The 21,847-nt window shown below is 44.3% G+C and overlaps 1 protein-coding gene across 5 annotated transcripts in view; it reads right to left on the bottom strand.

Annotated features, from left to right (window-relative positions):
• The window catches only part of CCDC113 (coiled-coil domain containing 113), a 33,832-nt gene extending 13,443 nt beyond the window's left edge, over positions 1-20,389 (bottom strand). Inside the window, exons 1-7 of one of the 5 annotated variants that reach the window (XM_027516420.1) lie at positions 20,175-20,389; positions 16,181-16,307; positions 14,938-15,099; positions 9,449-9,604; positions 8,593-8,673; positions 5,301-5,456; positions 1,795-1,902 (exon numbers count right to left, since the gene is read on the bottom strand). In XM_027516420.1, the coding sequence (XP_027372221.1) occupies positions 1,795-1,902; positions 5,301-5,456; positions 8,593-8,673; positions 9,449-9,604; positions 14,938-15,099; positions 16,181-16,307; positions 20,175-20,275 (891 nt within the window). In that variant the 5' untranslated portion in view covers positions 20,276-20,389. Of the gene's footprint in view, positions 1-1,794; positions 1,945-5,300; positions 5,457-8,592; positions 8,674-9,436; positions 9,605-14,937; positions 15,100-16,180; positions 16,308-20,120 lie in introns of all 5 variants that reach the window. The other 4 variants (XM_027516418.1, XM_027516416.1, XM_027516419.1 and 1 more) reach the window with 4 other exon arrangements.
• Between the last annotated feature and the right edge of the window lie 1,458 nt (positions 20,390-21,847).

Below are 21,847 nucleotides of genomic sequence, written 5' to 3' on the forward strand. Positions count from 1 at the left end.
AGGCTATGGTTTTTCCAGTAGTCATGTATAGATGTGAGAGTTGGACTATAAAGAAAGCTGAACACTGAAGAATTGATGCTTTTGAACTGTGGTGTTAGAGAAGACTCTTGAGAGTCCCTTGGACTGCAAGGAGATCCAACCATTCCATCCTAAAGGAGATCAGTCCTGGGTGTTCATTGGAAGGACTGATGTTGAAGCTGAAACTCCAATACTTTGGCCACCTGATGCAAAAAGCTGACTCATTTGAAAAGACCCTGATGCTGGGAAAGATTGAGGGCAGGCGGAGAAGGGGATGACAGAGGATGAGATGGTTAGATGGCATCACTGACTCAATGGACATGAGTTTGGGTAGACTCCGGGATTTGGTGATAGACGGGGAGCCCTGGCGTGCTGCAGTCCATAGAGTCACAAAGAGTCAGACACGACTGAGCGACTAAAGTGAGTGAGTGAGTGGTTGGCGGGTGGGAATGAGGTGAGGTAAAATGAAGGACATCTAGTGGATCTGGGGTTTCTTTCTGAGGTGATGAAAATGTTCTAAAATATTCAAGCTGATGGTTATGCAAGTCTGGGAATATACTATAAGCCACTCGAATCTACACTTTAAATTGATACATTATTTGATACATGAATTAAATCCCAATTAAGCTGTTTTTTTAAAAGTTAAGAAAATGAAAATATACTAAGTAGTTAATGCCAGGCTTTTAAAGATTGATCTCACATATTACTTGTCATCTAAGAAGTATCAACCCAAACAAAGAAGGACCACAGGAATTCCACATAGAGAGAACACCCAGATCTTTGCTTTGACTTTGTTACAGGCCACTCTGTACTGAGACCAGCTTTTTTTTTTTTTGCAAAGGATTTGGGCTCTCCACCAAGAATACGATGCGGATGCCATGGCAAAACTGAGTCAGATACAGTAATCCTGTGGCTTCGGGACTGTTGTAGGTAGTGTCAGGGACACTTCAGACTCATTTGAGACAATGATAGTAATAACGGAACAGGTGGATGGTTGTAAGAGGTTCACAAAGCACCCTGTCTGATCATCGCAACAAAGGCTGTGACATCTTTTGCCTGGATGCGGAAACTGAGTTCTGTCTACTTCAAAGGCTTATTCAAGGCTAAAGACTGGCAACACCAAACTTGATGCCAGGCTTTCAGAATACAAGTCCAGGGCTCATTGTCCCCCATCTTCACCCCCAAAGTCCCTTTTGAGAATCCCAGGTGCATTTAGGTTGTGGGAATTCACCTCTATGTGCTCAGCAAAATATTGAGAGCACTCAACCCCCATGCAGATGGAGGGAGCTCAGATGTTCACATGGTGACCACAGGCCCTAGAGTGCACTGGGACAGAGGTCACAAGTCTACCATCTGAGCAGCCATCGTACCAAGTGAGAGTTCCACGTCTAAAAAGCTTTCTCTCCTTTGCATAGAACATTATCATTTGCTGTGTGTTCTTTTTCTTATATTGGTTACATTATTACATGCATTGTACATTTTTTTGCCAGACTGAATACACTATACTTTGAATTTGGTACCTTATGAATCACTTAAGGAAGGAATTCTCAAGGGTGATTTGGACTCTGTGGTTTCTAGATGATTTCTGACTCTAGATTCTAACCCAGCAGTAATTAAAATGCCAACACCATGGACTGGGAACTTTCTCCTCTGATGGCCCAGAACTATTTTGATTTTTCTGATCTAGGCTTTTCTAGACAAAAACCAAGGTGGCTGACTCAAAGTCCTTGTTGACAGAAGGAGAAAAACACCAGAAAGAGTTTTACCCTCGCCTACCTCCTCTGCTTGTAGGGTTTCTTTTTCAATTTTTTCAAGTAACTCTTTTCTCAGCAAGAACTCCTTGGTCAGATTGAGGGACATTTGCATGGCGTGGTGTAGCTTGCTCTGCAATATAACAACACGGGAAGTCTTGAGCAAAGATGATCGCTATAGGAAAAAGAGACAGACAACTCTTTATTCAGCAGAATAGCAGGACCGTCCAGGAACTTGCGTCTGTCCTTCTTATGACTCCAGATTTTCAGAATCCTGGTGCCTAAGAGGCAGGGGAGGAGAGGACCTCGGGAGGCTTCTCACCTGCAAAGCACCCAGACACACCTGGACCCAAATCCCACCCCACCGTTTTCTAAGAGAACCTCTCTAGACTTGGGCTGACTGCTTTGTAGGGTTGTGGTGCTTAGTCACTCAGTCGTATCTGACTCTGTGACCCCATGGACTGTAGCCCTCCAGGCTCTTCTGTCCATGGAATTCTCCAGGCAAGAATGCTCGAGTGGGTTCCCATTTCCTTCTCTAGGGGATCTTCTCAACCCAGGGATCAAACCTGGGTCTCCTGCATTGCAGGCGGATCCTTTACTGTCTGAGCCACCAGGAAAGGCTTAACAGAGACAAATCCTGGTAAAGTGTTGAGCGCAGAGCCTGACACACGGAGAGCACATGGCATATTACCACCACCATTTGGACAAAGAGGTGGATGCTACTGTGAGCATGTGAGATCTCACATGTGAGGTCTTCCCAGACCAGGAATCAAGCCCACGTCTCCTGCAACGGCAGGCAGACTCGCTACCATGGAGCCACTAGGGATGCCCCAAGGGGCTCCCTTGACTGAGACTCAATCATAAAACTCACAGAAGACAAGACACTGTGTCTGTCTCCTTCATGGCCAAACCCTCAGCACTTAGCCCTGGGCCTAGTGTGCCACAGGTTCTCATATATTTAGTAATAGAGGCAAATTATTCTACATATTTTTTTATTATTTTAGAAATATGTGTTTATTTGGTTGTGCTGAGTCTTAGATGTGGCATGCAGGATCTTTCCTCTATAGCTGCGGCGGCATGTGGGATCTAGTTCTCTGACCAGGGATCGATCCCAGGTCCCTGTATTGGGAGCAAGGAGTCTTAGCTATTAGACAACCAGGGAAGTCCCATTCTACATATTTTTAATGACGTCTCACACTTGGGTGTTTGACCTTAAAATGAAAATGATCCAACCTGTTGAACATCCATCCATAAACATACACCTGGATTTTTAGCAGTTTTTTGACAATTCTGACTGAGCACCTGCTTTGCCATTGTCCTCAGTGCTAGGGACACATCACTGACCAGTCAAGCTCTGTCCTGGTGGGCAGTCACAAAAACCTGCTTCTGAGAGGGGAAGCATCGGCCCACAGTTCCCAGTGGAGTCCCCATTCAAACCCAGGTGAGGCGTGACTCTACAACTCACCAGTGCTGGGCCCTGCTTTCCCCAGGAGACCTGAGAACTGAGATACAGAAAAGTCAAACTGTGTCTCTCTCAGCTTCAGGCTGCGTCACCATAGGTCTCCTGTAGGCGTCTCCTCCCAGCTTCACCATCTGCTTGCTGTTATTCTCAACAGGCTGACAGGCACCCTAGCCCCTGGGATTCTGACCAGAATGGCTCCCATCCTGCCCACCATTGCCTGTGTTCCAGCTGCTTGGGTATCACCATCAATCTGCACTACGTGTTCTGGAGCTCAAGACCTGGGCCTGGCTGTCATATTAGTATTTTATACCCAGTAGCTCCACTCCAAAGCCCTGACTTTTCCCCACAAGACCTGACTGGCCCTGGGCCACTTAGTTGATTCCTCAGGATCAGATCAAGGTCCAGTGTGGTGTAACCACATACCTCGCAGCTCTCCAGCTGGACACAAGAATTTCAGAATGTAAGCGTGACCTTGTCTACACACACTTTGCCAGCGGAAGGCAGTGGGTAAGGCGGGACACGCACTGGACTAGGAGCCCCAGCTCCGTCACAGCATGTGGCTTGAATCCAGCAATTACTCTCTCTCTTTCAGCCTCAGGTTTTTCATTTGTAAAAGGAAAACATTGAACAAACATAAGCCTAATATAAACACATTTGAATTCACATTTTTAAATGACACCGTGTGGACCAAATGAAGTTTGCTTGTGAGCTATCTAAGTCCATAGCTGCTATTGCCACCAAGGCACTAGGCCAAGGGTCAGCAACCTTGTTCTGTAAAAGGTTAGATGGGAAATATTTCAGGCTTTGCAGGCCAAGAGGCAAAATTGAGGACACTGTATAATTATATTAACAAGAGAAGAAAACAAACTGCCACAATTGTTTTATTGATAAAATTCAAAATGAAATAATTAAGTATAATATTTTGGGATACCGGTCTACAAATGAGAAGAATGAAATTTCTAGGGGAGAAATCAATTTTACTTAACTGGGTGTCAACGGGAGCGTTCTCTATCAAAATCAGTTGCAAATGTTCTTCTGTAAAAACCACCCTTGTCTCCCAGGCCAGTGGGCAGGATAGATGGGCCACTGCATCAGACAGTTGCCAGCAGAGTGACCAGGCCGCCTGGTCTGCCAGGGACAGGCCACGCTCATGCCCACAGTCCCTGCTTAATTGTCAATATTGCCTCTTTCTCCCCAAAAACAGTTCTGTGTAGATAAGGAATTATTTAGTAGGTGTGTTTTTTTTTTAATTTATAGCTAAGATGGTTTCCTTTGCAGAGTTTTAAGCAGGGAAGTACTTATCGTTGTTTATTTGCTCAGTTGTGTCTGACTCTCTTACAATTCCATGGATTGTAGCCCACCAGGTTCCTCTGTCCATGGGATTTCCCAGGCTAGAATACTGGAGTGGTTTGCCATTTCCTTCTCCAGGGCATCTTCCCTGTTAAGACAGGGATCGAGCCCAAGTCTCCTGCATTGGCAGGCGAGTTCTTTACCACTGAGCCACCAGGGAAGCCCCAGGGAAGTGCTTATTACAGACTAAATTAAATACAGCCCTAATTGTGGCTGGTTCTTAAAACTCACAGTGCATAAAAATCATCTGGGGAGTTAAAAAAAATGTATGGCTCTCACCTCTTAATTCAATTGGTCGGGGTTGAATTAGTGTGTCTATCTTTTTTTAAAAAAAAAAAAGAAAAAAGGCTCCTCAACTGGTTTTAACACATAGTCAGGGTTATAGAGACATTTGGGGGATTTTAGGAGATATGGCTGGAGAAGGCAATGGCAACCCACTCCAGTACTCTTGCCTGGAAAATCCCGTGGACAGAGGAACCTGGTAGGCTGCAGTCCCTGGGGTCACAAAGAGTTGGACACAACAGAAGTGACACAGCAGCAGCAACAGCAGGAGATATGGCTTTATCGGGAGAAATCAGAGAGCAACGGGGGAGTGTAGGATGCCTAGGCTCTCGGGGGAGCGTAGGATGCCCAGGCTCTCAGTGAAGCCACAGTGATGTCCCAGAACCTCGCTGTGGCACAGGAAACCCCAGGCATGGGGGCAGGAGCTTGGACCTTACTTTGTACGCATTAAGGATCTGCAGGGTGTTTCCAGATGCCAGCTTCATCTGGATCAGCTCTTGATTCCTTGCTTCAATCGTCTCTAAAAACTGAGCATTCTCGATCTTCAGCTGCTGGAAGTCAACGTCGTGGAGGGCCTCGCCTACCTCCTCCTTCTACAGCTCAGGAAGAAGAGTGTCACAAGTCAGAAAGACAAAAACAAACATATATTAATGCATAAGTGTGAAATCTGAAAGAAATGATACAGAGGAGCCTATTTGCAGGGCAGGAATAGAGATGCAGATGCAGAGAAAGGACTTGTGGACACAGTGGGGGAAGGGCTAGGCGGGATGAACTGGGAGACTGGGAGCGACATGTGCTACCGTGTGTAAAACAGATAGCTAGTGGGAACCTGCAGTATAGCAAGGCAGCTCAGCTCAGTGCTCCGTGATGACCCAGAGGGGTGGGATGGGGTGACGGGGCCCGGAGGGGTGTATGCATACATATAGTTGATTCACTTCATTGTATAGCAGAAACGAGCTCAACTTTGTAAAGCAATTATATGCCAGTAAAAAAAACAATAATAATAAAGAATAGAACATGGCCAAAAAAGAAAAAGAAATGATGTGAGGTTGTGACTTCTGTATAGCCATACATTCAATTTCAGGTGAGCTTTTGGAAGTCAGTCATCATTCAGTCATTCTACAAACTTGGATTGGGGATCTGCTTGGTGCCAGGCATGGTGTTAGGCCCTAGGGATAGAGATCTGAGTAAATACAGTACTCCCATACTCAATGACAGTTCACAGGCAGATCACAGCATGGTGTTGAGGGACACACAGGGGCAGCACGCAAACAGAAGCCCCTCAGGCAGGCCAGGAGAGTATGCAAGGCCGGGTCAGGGAGGCTTCCCCGAGGAGGTGGTGCCTCAACAGGGCTGTGAAGGAAGAGGCCATTAAAAGTTGCTTTTAACCTGGAAAACTCAGAATAAGCAGCACATAAATGCCTTTCCTTTGGTTGCATGACATTTCTGCACTGGGGGTGTATCAGTGCATTGGGTGGCCTCCCTAGCCCTCACCCCACTTACCTGTCCCATCAGCTCTACGGCATCTCACGTCTGTGGTCACAAAAGCCAACCTCGGGACTGCTCCCCTCACCCACTTGCTATTCAAGCTGTATACCTCCTAAAAGACATCTTCTTCCCTTCCTCCCGAATAACACAACAATTTCCTTAAGCCCTAACTTGACCCATCCTGCAGCTCAAACTGTTCCCATCTTCCACACCAGAAGGCAACCCCTCCCTCCACTCAGTCTCTGGATTCTGTGGCTCCTGGTCGTGGCTTCTGTGATCTCCGTCTAGCAGTTACACGTCTACGCCTTTTCTCACCATCACCTCTCCCTGTGAGCCTGTGAGGACAGGACCCTGTCAGTGTCATCTCTGGGTAGCAATGGCTTTTAGGTTCAAGGTCAGCCATCTGCTTCCTCTCTCATGCTTCTGGATGCCTGAGCTTGCATGAAGCCCAGAGAACCAGGAACTCGGTATCAGGAGGCACATTCTTGAAAACGTGGTGGGGCCACGTTCTTTCTTCCACTGAACTCAACTCTCCTTCGCTGACATCTCCACCCTGGCTCCACCCTGGGGACCCTCCCAAGTGGTGTGGTCCTTTCCCACAGCAGCCAGAGAGAGCACTTGGAGGCAGCATGGACCCCTGCTCCTTGGCCCCATGAGTCCCAGGTCCCCTGATGTGCTCTCGGTTCCCTCTCCTATGTGGATGCTAGTTTGCAGATTCCTTCAAGCGTGGAGCTCTCCGTGAGACACGGTGCTCCAGGTGGGGTTACTCAGAACGTCAGAACAGAGGGCAGAGAGACCACCCCTTTGCGAGGGGAGGGAGGTGGCATTGTGGAGTGCAGCCTAGGCCACAGCATGGCCCCCAACTGAACTGACTGTATCAGCTGCTCCACGACTAAGCCACCCAGGACCTGTGTAGGTATTTGGGGGGAATCAAAGTGAAGGATCTCACATTTGGCCTTAGTTACCTCATGTGTTAAAGTTGCCCCCAACCTGTTGAGACTTTGGGATCCCAAGTCAATCAACCCACAGGCCCCAGACATTAACTCTCCTGCCTGACTCTGTGTCACTGTCAGCAGCCACCTCTGATGCTATGCCATCAGTGCCTGCATTTGAGTTAATGACAGAAATACTGAGCTCAGAGAGGAGGGAACCATGTAACCACATTCCAGAGGCCTTGTGCCATGTCTGCCTTTCATCAGGAGCCTTTTGGATCAGCTGCTCAAAGACTCAGCAAAGCATACTCCGAACTGTGCCACCCAGGCCACACTCCCCAAAAGGGTCAACAAGTATGTCATGAGGGTTTTTACATATAGTTTTCTTTCTGTATTTTTGGCTGTGCTGGGTCTTTGTTGTTGTGGGGGCTTTTCTCTAGTTGAGGCGAGCAGGGGCTACTCTCTAGTTGCAGTTTGCGGGCTTCTCATTGCAGCAGCTTCTCTTATCGTGGAGCAAGGGCTCACACACGGGCTTCAGTCGTTGTGGCACCTGGGCTCGGCAGTTGCGGTTCCCGGTCTCTAGAGCACAGGCTCTGTAGTTGTGAGTTAGTTGTTCTGCGGCATATGGAATCTTAGTTACTGGACCGGGGATCAAACCTGTGTCTCTTGCTATGGCAGGTGGATTCTTTACCACTGAGCCACCAGGGAAGCCCCATGAAGGTCTTTTAAATTCAAGCCAGCTCCATTACAGATTTATCAGCATAGAAACTGTGTTAGTTTCCTGTTGCTACCGTAAAAGATGACCACAAATGCAGAGGTTTAAAACAATAGAAGTGTATTCTCTTACAGCTCATGAGGTCAGAAGTCCAAAACAGTTCTTTAAAACCAAGGAGTTGGCAGGGTGGCATTCATTCTGGAGGCTCTAGAGGTGAATCTGTTTCCTTGCCATTACCAGCTGCTACAGGCAGTCTGCATCCTTCATTCATGATCCCTTCCTTCGCTTTGATCTCTGCCTCTATTTCCACATCTTCTCTGTCTCTCACTCTCCTGCCTCCCTCTCCTAAGGACTCTTGTGATTACATTGGACCCACTTAGATACTCCAAGATATTCTCCCCATCTCAACATTCTTGATTTCATCACACCTGCAAAATCCTTATGCCACGTAAAGTAACATAGTCACAGACTCCAGGAATTAGGACATGGACATCTTGGGAATTCGGAGACATGGACATTTTTGGGAGGATGTTGTTCTACCCACTACAGTAACCTTAAAAAAAAAAGAAAGAAAAGAAAGACAAATCCACTTACCTGCCTCAACTGTAAAAGCAACTTTTTCCTCTGGACTTTGAGCGAAACATTTTTCAAACGTAATTTATCCTTCATATTATCCTTAAAAATAAAAGCAAATTTTAATCCATTGTCCTCCTTCTTCCCTATCGGCAGGTCTGCCACTGCAAAACTAAACTTTGAGCCCTAACATGCAGTCACTTATTTTTAACTCTTTGATGTCTACTCAAGCTGGTGTTGCTATGATATCCTTGCTCGAGAGCAAGAAGCAGAGGAAACTGGGTCTGCTCTACACAAATTTTCTATTACTTTTAAATTCAAGATAACTTGAGTATATTGTTGGATATAGGGACCTTTCCTGACAAAATGATCTTATGATTCCTTGATCTATTACCCTCTTGGTAATTTACATAATTTTTTATTACATATAACATGTTGGGGTTAGTACCACTACCTATCTGCAGGATCCAAAGCTTGATAGGCTACAAAATCTTTGAAAGTAAAGGAACATTTGTCTCATTCTCACACTAATGGAACTCAAAGAAATTAAGGTTTATTTGTCCTACACTATGTAATCACCTGACTAAACAGGCTCACACTTTTCTCAAGAAGACAGCAGGTCTTGAAACAAACAAGAAAATTAAAAGGAAGAAGCTGATCTGAGATAACTATGAATATCCATTCTGCCTGTTTGATTTTGGCTTTGATAAACTTGCATTTTAAGACACACACGCCTTGAGGGACACAAAAAATGTTCATATGTGGGCAAGAGTTATGGTGGACCAAACGGAGTGGGGCAGCCTCACGTGGACCACTTCTGTGTCATCGTTCCATGAAAGTATTCCCCTCTCTAAGCTCTAACCACCTGCCAACTCACTCGCCGACGATTCATGTCCTCAATGTACTTCATCACTTTCTGAGTGGCCAAAATACTCCCTTTCTTCTTGGATATGGTCTTTAGAATATCTTTTTCAAAGTCATGCACTTCCTTCTGGACTTCGGTCCATCGAATTTCAGCTTCCTCGATGATAGCCTGGGGGAGTCAGTGCAAAGAGAGGACAGTTTGCAAAACTTCTCAAGGAGATATACATCTAAGGAAACCTAAGGTCTCAGGCCTATTTGGGTCCCAATGCCTAACGTTTCTTCTTAGTCTTAGAAAGATACCCTGAAGATACAAATGGGACCATATGAACCTTGTTATTAAAAAGCATGCCTCAAAAAAGTTACAGTATCTATATATATAAAGGGGAAGAACAAACAAAAAAGGGCCTCGAGTATCTCCAGAAATATGTATTTCCTTATCTGAAATGTTATTTATCATTAAAATTATAACACTAATATCTATCATATATCACCATATCATATATATATGTATATCATATAGCATATATATACCATATCATATATATATATATACACACATATAATATCTGGAAGGTTATATGCCAAAACAATAACCACAGCTGTATCTGGAAAGATGGACTAGGAGGGAGGCAGAGAAGTACTCTTACTATGTACTTTTATAATTTGAAAAAAAAAAAAGTAATAACGAATCTATGTATTGATACAGAAAGACACTGTAAGTGAAATACAATACACTGTAAGTGAAAAACACAGTTCACAAAATAATATGATACCTTTTTATAAAGACATTCACATATACATAGGAAATCTAAACTCTAGGAGACAAATACAGGAACCAACAGTAATTATCTCTTGGTGGATGTTTTCAAATGTTTCTCTTTTAGCTTACCTGCATGTTTAAATTTTGCTACAACAGAGATTATCTTTAAATTTAAAAATGCAAACATGAAGATATTATTTTAAAGAATAAAATGAGTAGCCACAGAGCAAATCATCTTTGATCAGGCTCTTTCACTGGGCACCAAGGTCCAAAAGCATCTTCCTTTGCTGGCCAGCATCTGGCCATAGCCTCCTCCCTCCCTATAAATCTCACAGGCCAGAACATCTATCCACCTTAAATGCTATTTTCTATACATTACTGGAATGCAAAAGTAGGAAGTCAAGAGATATCTGGAGTAACAGGCAAATTTGGCCTTGGAGTACAGAATGAAGCAGGGCAAAGGCTAATAGAGTTTTGCCAAGAGAACACACTGGTCATAGCAAACACCCACTTCCAACAACACAAGAGAAGACTCTACACTTGGACATCACCAGATGGTCAATACTGAAATCAGATTGATTATATTCTTTGCAGCCAAAGATAGAGAAGCTCTATACAGTCAGCAAAAACAAGACAGGGAGCTGACTGTGGCTCAGATCAGGAACTCCTTATTGCCAAATTCAGACTGAAATTGAAGAAAGTAGGGAAAACCACTAAACCATTCAGGTATGACCTAAATCAAATCTCTTACAACTATACAGTAGAAGTGACTAGATTCAAGGGATTAGATATGATAGACGGTGCCTGAAGAACTATGGATGAGGTTTGTGACATTGTACAGGAGACAGGGAGCAAGACCATCCCTAAGAAAAAGAAATGTAAAAAGGCAAAATGGTTGTCTGAAGAGGCCTCACAAATAGCTGAGAAAAGAACAGAAGCAAAAGGCAAAGGAGAAAAGGAAAGATATACCCATTTGAATGCAGAGTTCCAAAGAATAGCAAGGAGAGATAAGAAAGTAGTCTCCCTCAGTGATCAATGCAAAGAAATAGAGTAAAACAATAGAATGGGAAAAACTAGAGATCTCTTCAAAAGAATTAGAGATACCAAAGGAATATTTCATGCAAAGATGGGCACAATCTTTAGATTGTGTTAGGTATACCATACCAGAAATGGTATGGACCTAACAGAAGCAGAAGATATTAAGAAGAGGTGGCAAGAATCCACAGAAGAACTGTACAAAAAAGATCTTCATGACCCAGATAATCACGATGGTGTGATCACTCACCTAGAGCCAGACATCCTGGAATGCAAAGTCAAGTGGGCCTCAGGAAGCATCACTACAAACAAAGCTAGTGGAGGTGATGGAATTCCAGTTGAACTATTTCAAATCCTGAAAGATGATGCTGTTAAAGTGCTGCACCCAATATGCCAGAAAATTTGGAAAACTCAGCAGTGGTCACAAGACTGGAAAAGGTCAGTTTTCATTCCAATCCCAAAGAAAGGCAATGCCAAAGAATGCTCAAACTACTGAATAATTGTACTCATCTTACACACTAGCAAAGTAATGCTCAAAATTCTCCAAGCCAGGCTTCAACAGGACATGAACCATGAACTTGCAGATGTTCAAGCTGGATTTAGAAAAGGCAGAGCAACAGAGAAGGTGATGGCACCCCACTCCAGTATTCTTGCCTGGAAAATCCCATGGACAGAGAAGCCTGGTAGGCTGCAGTCCATGGGATCACTAAGAGTTGGATACAACTGAGCGACTTTATTTCACTTTTCACTTTCATGCATTGGAGAAGGAAATGGCAACCCACTCCAGTGTTCTTGCCTGGAGAATCCCAGGGACGGGGGAGCCTGGTGGGCTTCCATCTATGGGGTCACACAGAGTTGGACACAACTGAAGTGACTTAGCAGCAGCAGAGCAACCAGAGATCAAATCGCCAACATCCGCTGGATCATTGAAAAAGCAAGAGAGTTCCAGAAAAACATCTACTTCTGCTTTATTGACTATGCCAAAGCCTTTGACTGTGTGGATCACAATAAACTGTGGAAAATTCTGCAAGAGATGAGAATACCAGACCACCTGACCTGCCTCCTGAGAAATCTATATGCAGGCCAGGAAGCAACAGTTAGAACTGGACATGGAACAACGGACTGGTTCCAAATCGGGAAAGGAGTATGTCAAGGCTGTATATTGTCACCCTGCTTATTTAACTTATATGCAGAGTACATCATGAGAAACGCTGGGCTGGAAGAAGGACAAGCTGGAATCAAGATTGCCAGGAGAAATATCAATAACCTCAGATATGCAGATGACACCACCCTTATGGCAGAAAGTGAAGAGGAACTAAAAAGCTTCTTGATGAAAGTGAAAGTGGAGAGTGAAAAAGCTGGTTTAAAACTCAACACTCAGGAAACTAAGATCATGGCATCTGGTCCCATCACTTCATGGCAAACAGATGGGTAAACAGTGAGAGACTTTATTTTTTTGGGCTCCAAAATCACTGCACATGGTGACTGCAGCCATGAAATTAAAAGATGATTACTCCTTGGAAGAAAAGTTATGACCAACCTAGACAGCATATAAAAAGCAGAGATATTACTTTGCCCACAAAGGTCCATCTAGTCAAGGCTATGGTTTTTCAAGTGGTCATGAGAGTTGGACTACAAAGAAAGCTGAGCACCGAAGAATTGATGCTTTTGAACTGTGGTGTTGAAGAAGAGTCTTGAGAGTTCCTTGGACTGCAAGGAGATCCAACCTGTCAATCCTAAAGGAAATAAGTCCTGAATACTGATTGGAAGGACTGATGTTGAAGCTGAAACTCCAATACTTTGGCCACCTGATCTGAAGAACTGACTCATTGGAAAAGACCCTGATGCTGGGAAAGATTGAAGGTGAGAGGAGAAGGGGACGACAGAGGATGAGATAGTTGGATGGCATCACTGATGCGATGGACGTGAGTTTGGGTAAGCTCCAGGAGTTGGTGATGGGCAGGGAAACCTGCTGTGCTGCAGTCTATGGGGTTGCAAAGAGTCAGACACAACTGAGCAACTGAAATGAACTGATACATAACTCTCCTGCTCAATTATCCTCACTGCGGTCCTGCTTTCTAAGGCATCAGAGAGAAACCCCTCTGCCTACTCAACCTGATTTCCTAATACATCCCTCAAAGCACGTTCTTCTCTAACCACACCAACCTCCTCAGGGTTATGAACTTGCTGTGAACATTCCCACCTCCACTTCCTTGTTCATGTCATTCACCTTACTTAGGGTGCCCTTGTTTTCCTATTCCTTAAACAATTGCCGTCATTCTTCACATGTCAAGTCCTATGTCCAGCCCTACCTCCCCAACATGTCTTCTCTGACCACTCTAACCCACACCGTTATGTTTAATCACATAGTTCAGCATGTGAGGACAATGCTACCACATCCTGAGCTCCTTTAACATGTTGGAATTCAATGCAGCATGTTGGGAAAGAGAAAGGAGGAGAGAGGGGGAAGGGCAGGAGAGGTTTATGCCATAGAGATGGTTCTATTAATGGAGACATGAGTTCACTATCTGTCCCTTTCAAGGAAATGAATATGATGCCTTCATTAGAAATGGAAAAAAATTAGAAATAGAACAGAAACATCTATTTTTTTCATACAAGATGGCTATCAAATGCAAGCCAGCAACTTCATCCTATTGGCAACCAAATGAAAGTGATGTTTCTTCCCTGTTGGAAAACTGACCACCTTGGTCTCCCATATGACGTGAACCATGGTCATGGATGCAACCCATGGAAGGTGACAAGGGATTTTTCACTCGACTCACTGACTTAAACCTCAAGCCCTGTATATCATTAAGGAATTATTCTGAATTTTTAAGAGCATTTATGGTTGGATGGCATCACTGACTCAATGGACATGAGTTTGGGTAAACTCCAGGAGTTGGTGATGGACAGGGAGGCCTGGCATGCTGCAGTTCATGGGGTCTCAGAGAGTCGGACACGACTGAGCAACTGAACTGAACTGATGGTTATTGATAACGGGTTTTTTTTTAAAGAATCCATATCTTAGAAACATATATTGAAATATTTACAGATAAACAGTATCTGTAAGATCCCCTTCATAATACCCAGTTGCCAGTTACGAGTGGGAAGTTGGTAGGGTTATGGAGGGAACAAGAGCAGCCACATGTTGATGACTGCTATGTGCGGGTGTTGAATGCATAAGGGTTCACTGTGCTAGCTTCTCTACATTTGTGTATTTTGAAATTGTTCACTTAAAGAGTTAAAAAAATTTTTTTAATTTTATTTATTTATTTATTTTTAGTTGTGCTGGGTCTTTGTTACTACATGAGGGCTCTCCCTAGTTGCGGCAAGCAGAGGTTTCTCTCTAGTTGCAGTGCAATGGGCTTCTCAATGGAGCACAGGCTCTGGAGCCCTAAGGCTTCAGTAGTTGTGGCGCAGGGCCTTAGCTGCCCTGTGGCCCATGGAATCTTCCCAGACTAGGGATCGAACCTGTGTCCCCTGCACTGGAACGCAGATTCTTAACACTGGAATACCAGGAAAGACCAAAAGTTTAAAATTTGATATCCCCTCAGGCAAGTGGTAAGTTCCTTAAAGGTAGGTCCTCAGTTTATTTTATCCGAGTGTGTTTCTCTCAAAGCACCTACAATCATATGAACATACTAAAGATACTTCTTGCCGAGGCAGAAGCGGGGAGCCCAGGGAGGACGGCCCACTGGAAGGTCTACCTCGTGATGCTGTAGGTCGCGCTCAGCGTTCGCTCTCATGTGCCTGATCTCATCCTTTGTGTCTTCCAGCTCCTTTTGCACAAGTTCCAATTTTTGGTCCACACTGAGGCCCATCACACGTTCCATGCCCATGCGGGACTTGGATTTACGCCTGCTTCGTAACTGTAACACAAGCAGTACAAAGCCATTGTCAGGTAGGAACTGGTAAGAAAGCAACCCAAGGTGGGTATCAAAACAACCACTCGAACATGCTAGAAATAATGCTGAATGACGGCCAGAGCAAACCAACTCCATGATAAATAGTGCTGGACACTGGGCCCGAGGTGATGTTCATTTCACAAGTCAACCTAAGGTACTGCACAAAATACTTCAAAGGTCTATGCTTGACAATGAACTGAAAATAAGGGGAAGTGTCTTGAGTGTGGGGAAACCCTGAACTAAAGCAAATTGCTATAGACTAGCAATCAAATCAGTGTCAGGGTAAGAGCTCAGTGCTTCCTGAGCTGGATATAAAAGAGAAAATGCACTGGGGGGCATGGTTTTCAGCAAAAACCAGACAAAAATGTTGGATTTCCTAAGCATTGACATGGTTGGATGACATCGTCAACTCAACAGACATGAGTTTGAGCAAACTCTGGGAGATAGAGAAGGACAGGGAAGCCTGGCATGCTGCAGTCCGTGGGGTCGCAAAGAGTAGAACTCGACTAATCGACTGAACAGCAACAACAGGGCAATGAAGCCTAAGGTCAAAAGCAGGTGACCCAGGAAATGTGTGGACCTGAAGATGGCATTGTTTGATCCTCAAAAGATAGACCCCTACCATGTACTATTTTTTTTGAGTCAGCTTCCTTTTTTTTTCAATGGAGTATAATTGCTTTATAATATTGTGTTAGTTTCTGCTGTACAATGAAGTGAATCAGTTATGTGTATACATGTATCCCCTCCCTCTTGGGCTTCTCTCTCACCCTTTCCACCCCACCCCTCTAGTTCATCACAGAGCACTGAGCTGAGCTCCCTGTGCTATACAGCAGATTCCTGCTAGCAATCTATTTTACACATGGTAGTATATATATGTCAATCCTAATCTAAAGAGAAACCTTGGAGGGAAAAGAACCAAAATTAGAACAGGGAGAAAGTCATATGCCACTTGGCCAAGAAGGGCACAGCAAAGGCAGATAACAAATGCTACTTGCATCTAAAGGGGCAAAGAGCTTTAAAGAATTCTTAGATCTCCCTTGCATACCTGTGCAATTTCTGCTCCTGTTATTTTGATTTCTGATAATCGTGGAGGTCGCTGATCCTTGAGCTCCAGTTTATTATAATATTTTTCAAACATCTCCGTCTCAGTTTTGAGAGCAGAGTTTCCATAGCTGCAAAACAGAGGGTGCCCTTGAGAAAGTTCCACCAACTGGAGTTTAAATCCCAAGTACCTAGTATTTAACACTTGCTAGCAGTGTTCTTGCCTGGAGAATCCCAGGGATGGGGGAGCCTGGTGGGCTGCCGTCTATGGGGTCGCACAGGGTCAGACACGACTGAAGCGACTTAGCAGCAAAGCAGCAGCTTTGTATGACCTTGTAAGATACTTAACTTCTGGTGCCTCGCTTTCCTCATCTGTAAAATGGGAATAATAATAGCACCTATCTTTGAGGGTTGTGATAAGGAAAGCAAAGACTCTGGGACAGTGCCTGGCTCACAGTAAATGCTATTTACATATTCTATATATTTTTTTAATATACATCTAATGAGCCATAAGGAGAAGGCAATGGCACCCCACTCAAGTACTCTTGCCTGGAAAATCCCATGGACGGAGGAGCCTGGTGGGCTGCAGTCCATGGGGTTTCGAAGAGTCGGACACGACTGAGCAACTTCACTTTCACTTTTCACTTTCATGCATTGGAGAAGGAAATGGCAACTCACTCCAGTGTTCTTGCCTAGAGAATCCCAGGGACGGGGGAGCCTGGTGGGCTGCCGTCTATGGGGTCGCACAGAGTCGGACACGACTGAAGCGACTTAGCAGCAGCAGCAATGAGCCATAAAGTTCAGAGCACTAGGATTACAGGCATACATTGGGGATATAATGGATTCAGTTTCGAACAACTGCAATCAAGTAAATAGTGCAATAAAGTGAGTCAAATGAATTTTTTGATTTTTTGGTGCATTAAAATTATGTTTACATTATACTGTAGTCTACTAAGTGTGCATGCCATTACGTCTAAAAAAAGTACATACTTTAATTAACAATGCTTTATTGCTAAAAAACACTAACCATCATCTGAGCTTTCAGCAGGTCATAATCTTTGCAATAGTAGCATCAAAAATCAGTGACCACAAATCACCATAACAAATATAATAATATAAAGAAAAAGCTTGAAATATTTCAAAAAACCATGGAAATGTGACAGAGACACAAAATGAGCAAATGATGTTGGAAAAAATAGCATCAATATGCTTGCTCAATGCAGAGTTGCCACAAACCTTTGTTTTGTAAAAAACACAATGTCTGTAAAGTACAATAAAGCAAAATGCAATAAAATGAGATATGCCTATATACTGAAAATTGGTACAAGTTTCATCTTCAAGTATCTTCTAACCAATTTGTGAAAATCCTTCTGAATTAATACTTAATATTTTATTTTTAAATTTTACTTTTGGCCGCACTGGGTCTTTGTTGCTGCAAACAGGCTTTCTCTAGTTGCAGCAAGGGGCTTCTCTCCAGTTGTGGTACATAGGCTTCTGACTGCCTTGGCTTCTCTTGTTGCAAAGCACAGGCTCTAGGTGCACAGCAGTAATTGTGGCTTTCGGGCTCCTGAGCACAGGCTCCGTAGTTGTGGCGCACAGGTTTAACTGCTCCGTGGCATGCAGAATCTTCCCAGCTGCTGCTGCTGCTGCTAAGTCGCTTAAGTCGTGTCCGACTCTGTGCGACCCCATAGACGGAAGCCCACCAGGCTCCCCCATCCCTGGGATTCTCCAGGCAAGAACACTGAAGTGGGTTGCCATTTCCTGCTCCAATGCATGAAAGTGAAAAGTGAAAGGGAAGCCGCTCAGTCGTGTCCGACTCTTCGAAACCCCATGGACTGCAGCCTACCAGGCTCCTCCGTCCATGGGATTTTCCAGGCAAGAGTACTGGAGTGGGGTGCCATTGCCTTCCCCGGAATCTTCCCAGACCAGGGATCAAAACTGTGTCCCCTGCATTGGCAGGGATATTCTTAACCACTGGACCACCAGGGAAGTCCACTACAGAATTCTTGAAGTTACACACATCCACAATCTTCAGAGGTTTACTTTGGTTTATATTTCTCAGTTCTTTTATTTCCAGCCACCCAGTGGATGAAGTATTATTCTCTAGAAGTCTATTATAAAAGACTTTGAACAGATGGTTTTTAAACATTAGAGATGACAAAGCTAGTTTATCCTGTATATGCCAAGATTGTGACCCTTTCATCTTATATAACATACCCGTATGTTACATATGAGTGTATAGGGCTTCCCTGGTGGCTCAGTTGGTAAAGAATTTGCCTGCAATGTGGGAGACCTGAGTTCGATCCCTGGGTTGGGAAGATGCCCTGGAGAAGGAAAAGGCTACCTACTCCAGTATTCTGGCCTGGAGAATCCCATGGATTATATAGTTCATGGTGTCGCAGAGTCAGACATGACTGAGCAACTTTCACTTTCACATAATACATCAATGGTAAAGAACCCATAAGCCAGTGCAGGAAATGTGAGTGCAATTCCTGGGTGGGGAGGATCCTCTGGGGAAGGAAATGGCAACTCCCTCTAGTAGTCTTGCCTGGGAAATTCCCTATGGACTGTAGGGTCGCAAAGAGTCGGACATGACTGAATCGACTTAGTATGCACTCATGGACTATAGCCCGCCAGGCTCCTTCTGTTCCATGGGGTCACAAAAGAAGTCCGACACAATTTATAGACTGAACAGCAACAATATAATACACACATATGTATGTAAGTGTATATAAGAGAGAGAACAGCTTTGATATTTTCATATGTTATTGAGCTAAACATCTGTTTACTGTGTTGAAAATCCTGTTTGGCTGAATTTTAATATTAGTGGGAAAGATTCAACAGAAAAGCCTGATACATCAAAGCATCTTTCTTTTTCAGCATATGTCATGTTCCCAGTGTAGGCTGTGGAGTTGCACCAAAGTCTTTTTTTTAATTAATTTTTTATTGGAATACAGTTGACTTACAAAGCTGTGTTAGTTTCTGCTTACAGCAAACTCAGTTATAGATATACATATACCCATTCTTTTTTATTCTATTCCCATATAGGTCATTACAGAGCATTGAATAGATTTCTCTGTGCTATACAGTAGGTTCTTATTAGTTATGTAATTTACATACAATAGTGCAATCTGAGTCTTAATTTTAGCTCTACCACTGACTAGCTGTGTGACTGTAAGAAAGTCTTAACTTCTGTGTCTGTTTCCTCACCATCTTACTAGGGTTATTTTGTCATTATATTAGTTCATATGTGCAAAATACTTGGTGCATAATAAGCACTCAAGATTGTAGCTGTTTTAGTAATAATACCTCAATTCTGACCTAAACTATTTATAAACATTTTGCAGTAACAGCTATTCAACTCCCAGGCCAGGGTGTTCTATGTGAAATCAGTAAGTTGTACAACTAACCTCAATTACCTCATAGAACTTGATATCCAATTTACTTGCCATAGTAGATATTAAAACAGATTGCTAAAAATATAGAAAATTGGGCTAGTCCTTCTTTGCTGTTCACTTCTATACTTATACTCTGGTTTAGGTATGTTGCTTCATACTAAAAGTATCTCAGTAGCCTCCCTTCTATCTGCTTCCATCTTAATTTTATTATAGAATCTTAGCATTGGAAAGGGACTTAGAGGTCACCTGGTCCAAGCTGTCATCGCACAATAGAGAAGTGGCTAAGCACACAGCGTGGCACCAGACAGACCCACCAGGCTGAAGCTCTAGCTTCACCAATTACCCTCTAGGCTTCGCATCTTTGTCTCCATCAGTGGCTTGTTAGTCCCCTGAAGGTGGAGACACGGGAATAAAGAGCAAAGGTAGGCGCCTTTACCACTTTTTGGTGGTGGGGTGGGGGGTGGGGGGTGGGGTGGAGGGGGGGGGCGGGTCTCAGTTTCCTCAGTGTTCAGCGTGGACTTGGGAGTATCTCCATGCTGGACCAACCTCGGAGCCCACACGCTGAGTAGGGACCACCCTCAGAATCCGGCTGGCGGGTACCTGAGCTCTTCCACCAGCCCACACAACTGGAAAACAGGCAGATCGCTCTCTTCCTGGGCCTGTGTTTCCGAGGCAGAAGTCTCAGAGTCGTCGTCCGTCATCACTGCCGAAGCTACTCTGGTCAATACCGGGTTGTGGCCAAGAGCGCCTGGGACCAGCGACCGCGTCTCTCGGGCTGCGGGCTGCGACCAAGCAGTGCGTTGCCAGGGCGACCCGACGCGGTAGTGGAGGGGCGGGGCTTCCCGAGGCCCAGTCCAGCGCTTCGGCCAGCCCAGAGCAGACCAAAGCGAAATCGCTGGCCTTGGACTAGATACCTAGGCGCATTCGTGTTTACTTTTTCAACAGTATTCTTAAAACGATGATAATAACAGCTGTTTGCTCAGCAGTTACTAATACCCTTGGCACCACGTTGAGCATAGTTTATAAAAATCCTTTCAACAACCTTGTAATAGTATCTATTCTCGATTTCCAAATGGAGAAATTGAGACCCCTAAAGTTCATTGAATTGGCAGGAGTGCCTTCCTTCTTCCACCTCACTGTGAGGCCTCTACTCTGTTCACCATCTGGACCTTCATACATACTCACTGCAGCTTCTCTCGGATACCAATAATCTGCATTCCTGGAAAGGAAAAACTTGGCTGATTATTAAATGGGTATAAACTCAAGACATTTCTAAATAGGCATTGATCATATTAGTATATGATCCTGAGTATCATGGGGGGAATGTATGGAGCAGACCATTCAGTTCGTCAAGGAGCTCCTGGTTAAATGAGGAGACAGCCCCTAAACTAACTGTTGCAACCTGAAGTAATGGTGGTGACAGTGTTGTGGTTCACACCACTTTATAGTCATCAACTCATTTCACCCTCAAAACAGTCTTATGAAGTTGGTGTTGTTCTCTTCCTCTTACAGATCCGGAAACTGAGGAATGTAGTAGCTTAGATGAGTTGCCTGGGCTTTCCTGATAGCTCAGTTGGTAAAGAATCAGCCCGCAATGTGGGAGACCCAGGTTCAATTCCAGGGTGGGGAAGATCCCCTGGAGAAGGGATAGGCTTACCCACTGCAGTATTCTTGGGCTTCCCCGTGGCTCAGCTGGTAAAGAATCCTCCTGCAATGTGGGAGACCTGGGTTCCATCCCTGGGTTGAGAAGATCCCCTAGAGAAGGGAAAGGCTACCCACTCCAGTATTCTGGCTTGGAGAATTCCATGGACTGTATAGTCCATGGGGTCACAAAGACACGGACGTGACTGAGTGACTTTCACCATTCACCATTAGACTTTCACCAAGACCACTCTGCTTGGTCCTCTCACCATTTTTGCCCCATCAGCTTAGCAGATCTTAACGAGAGCTGAGGGGCAACTATTTTGCATCCCCTGCTCCCACTAGGAGACATTCTGCAGTATCTGGAGAAATTTTTGTTTGTTATAACTGAAAGGGGTACCTTTGACTTCCTAAGTGTAGAAGTCAGAGATAGTGCTTGCAATTAGTTTCCCAAGGCTGCCATAACAAACTGCCACAAACAGAAATTTGTTGTCTCACAATATTGGAGGCTAGGAGTCCAAAATCAAGGGGTTGTCAAGGCCAGGCTCCCTTGGAAGGCTCTAGGGAAGAATCCTATCTAGCTTTTGATGTTTCCCAGCAATCCCTGGCATTCCTTGCCCTGTAACTCTGTT

This window comes from Bos indicus x Bos taurus, chromosome 18 (assembly GCF_003369695.1).
Source record: "Bos indicus x Bos taurus breed Angus x Brahman F1 hybrid chromosome 18, Bos_hybrid_MaternalHap_v2.0, whole genome shotgun sequence".
In the NCBI taxonomy this organism is placed as follows: domain Eukaryota; kingdom Metazoa; phylum Chordata; class Mammalia; order Artiodactyla; family Bovidae; genus Bos; species Bos indicus x Bos taurus.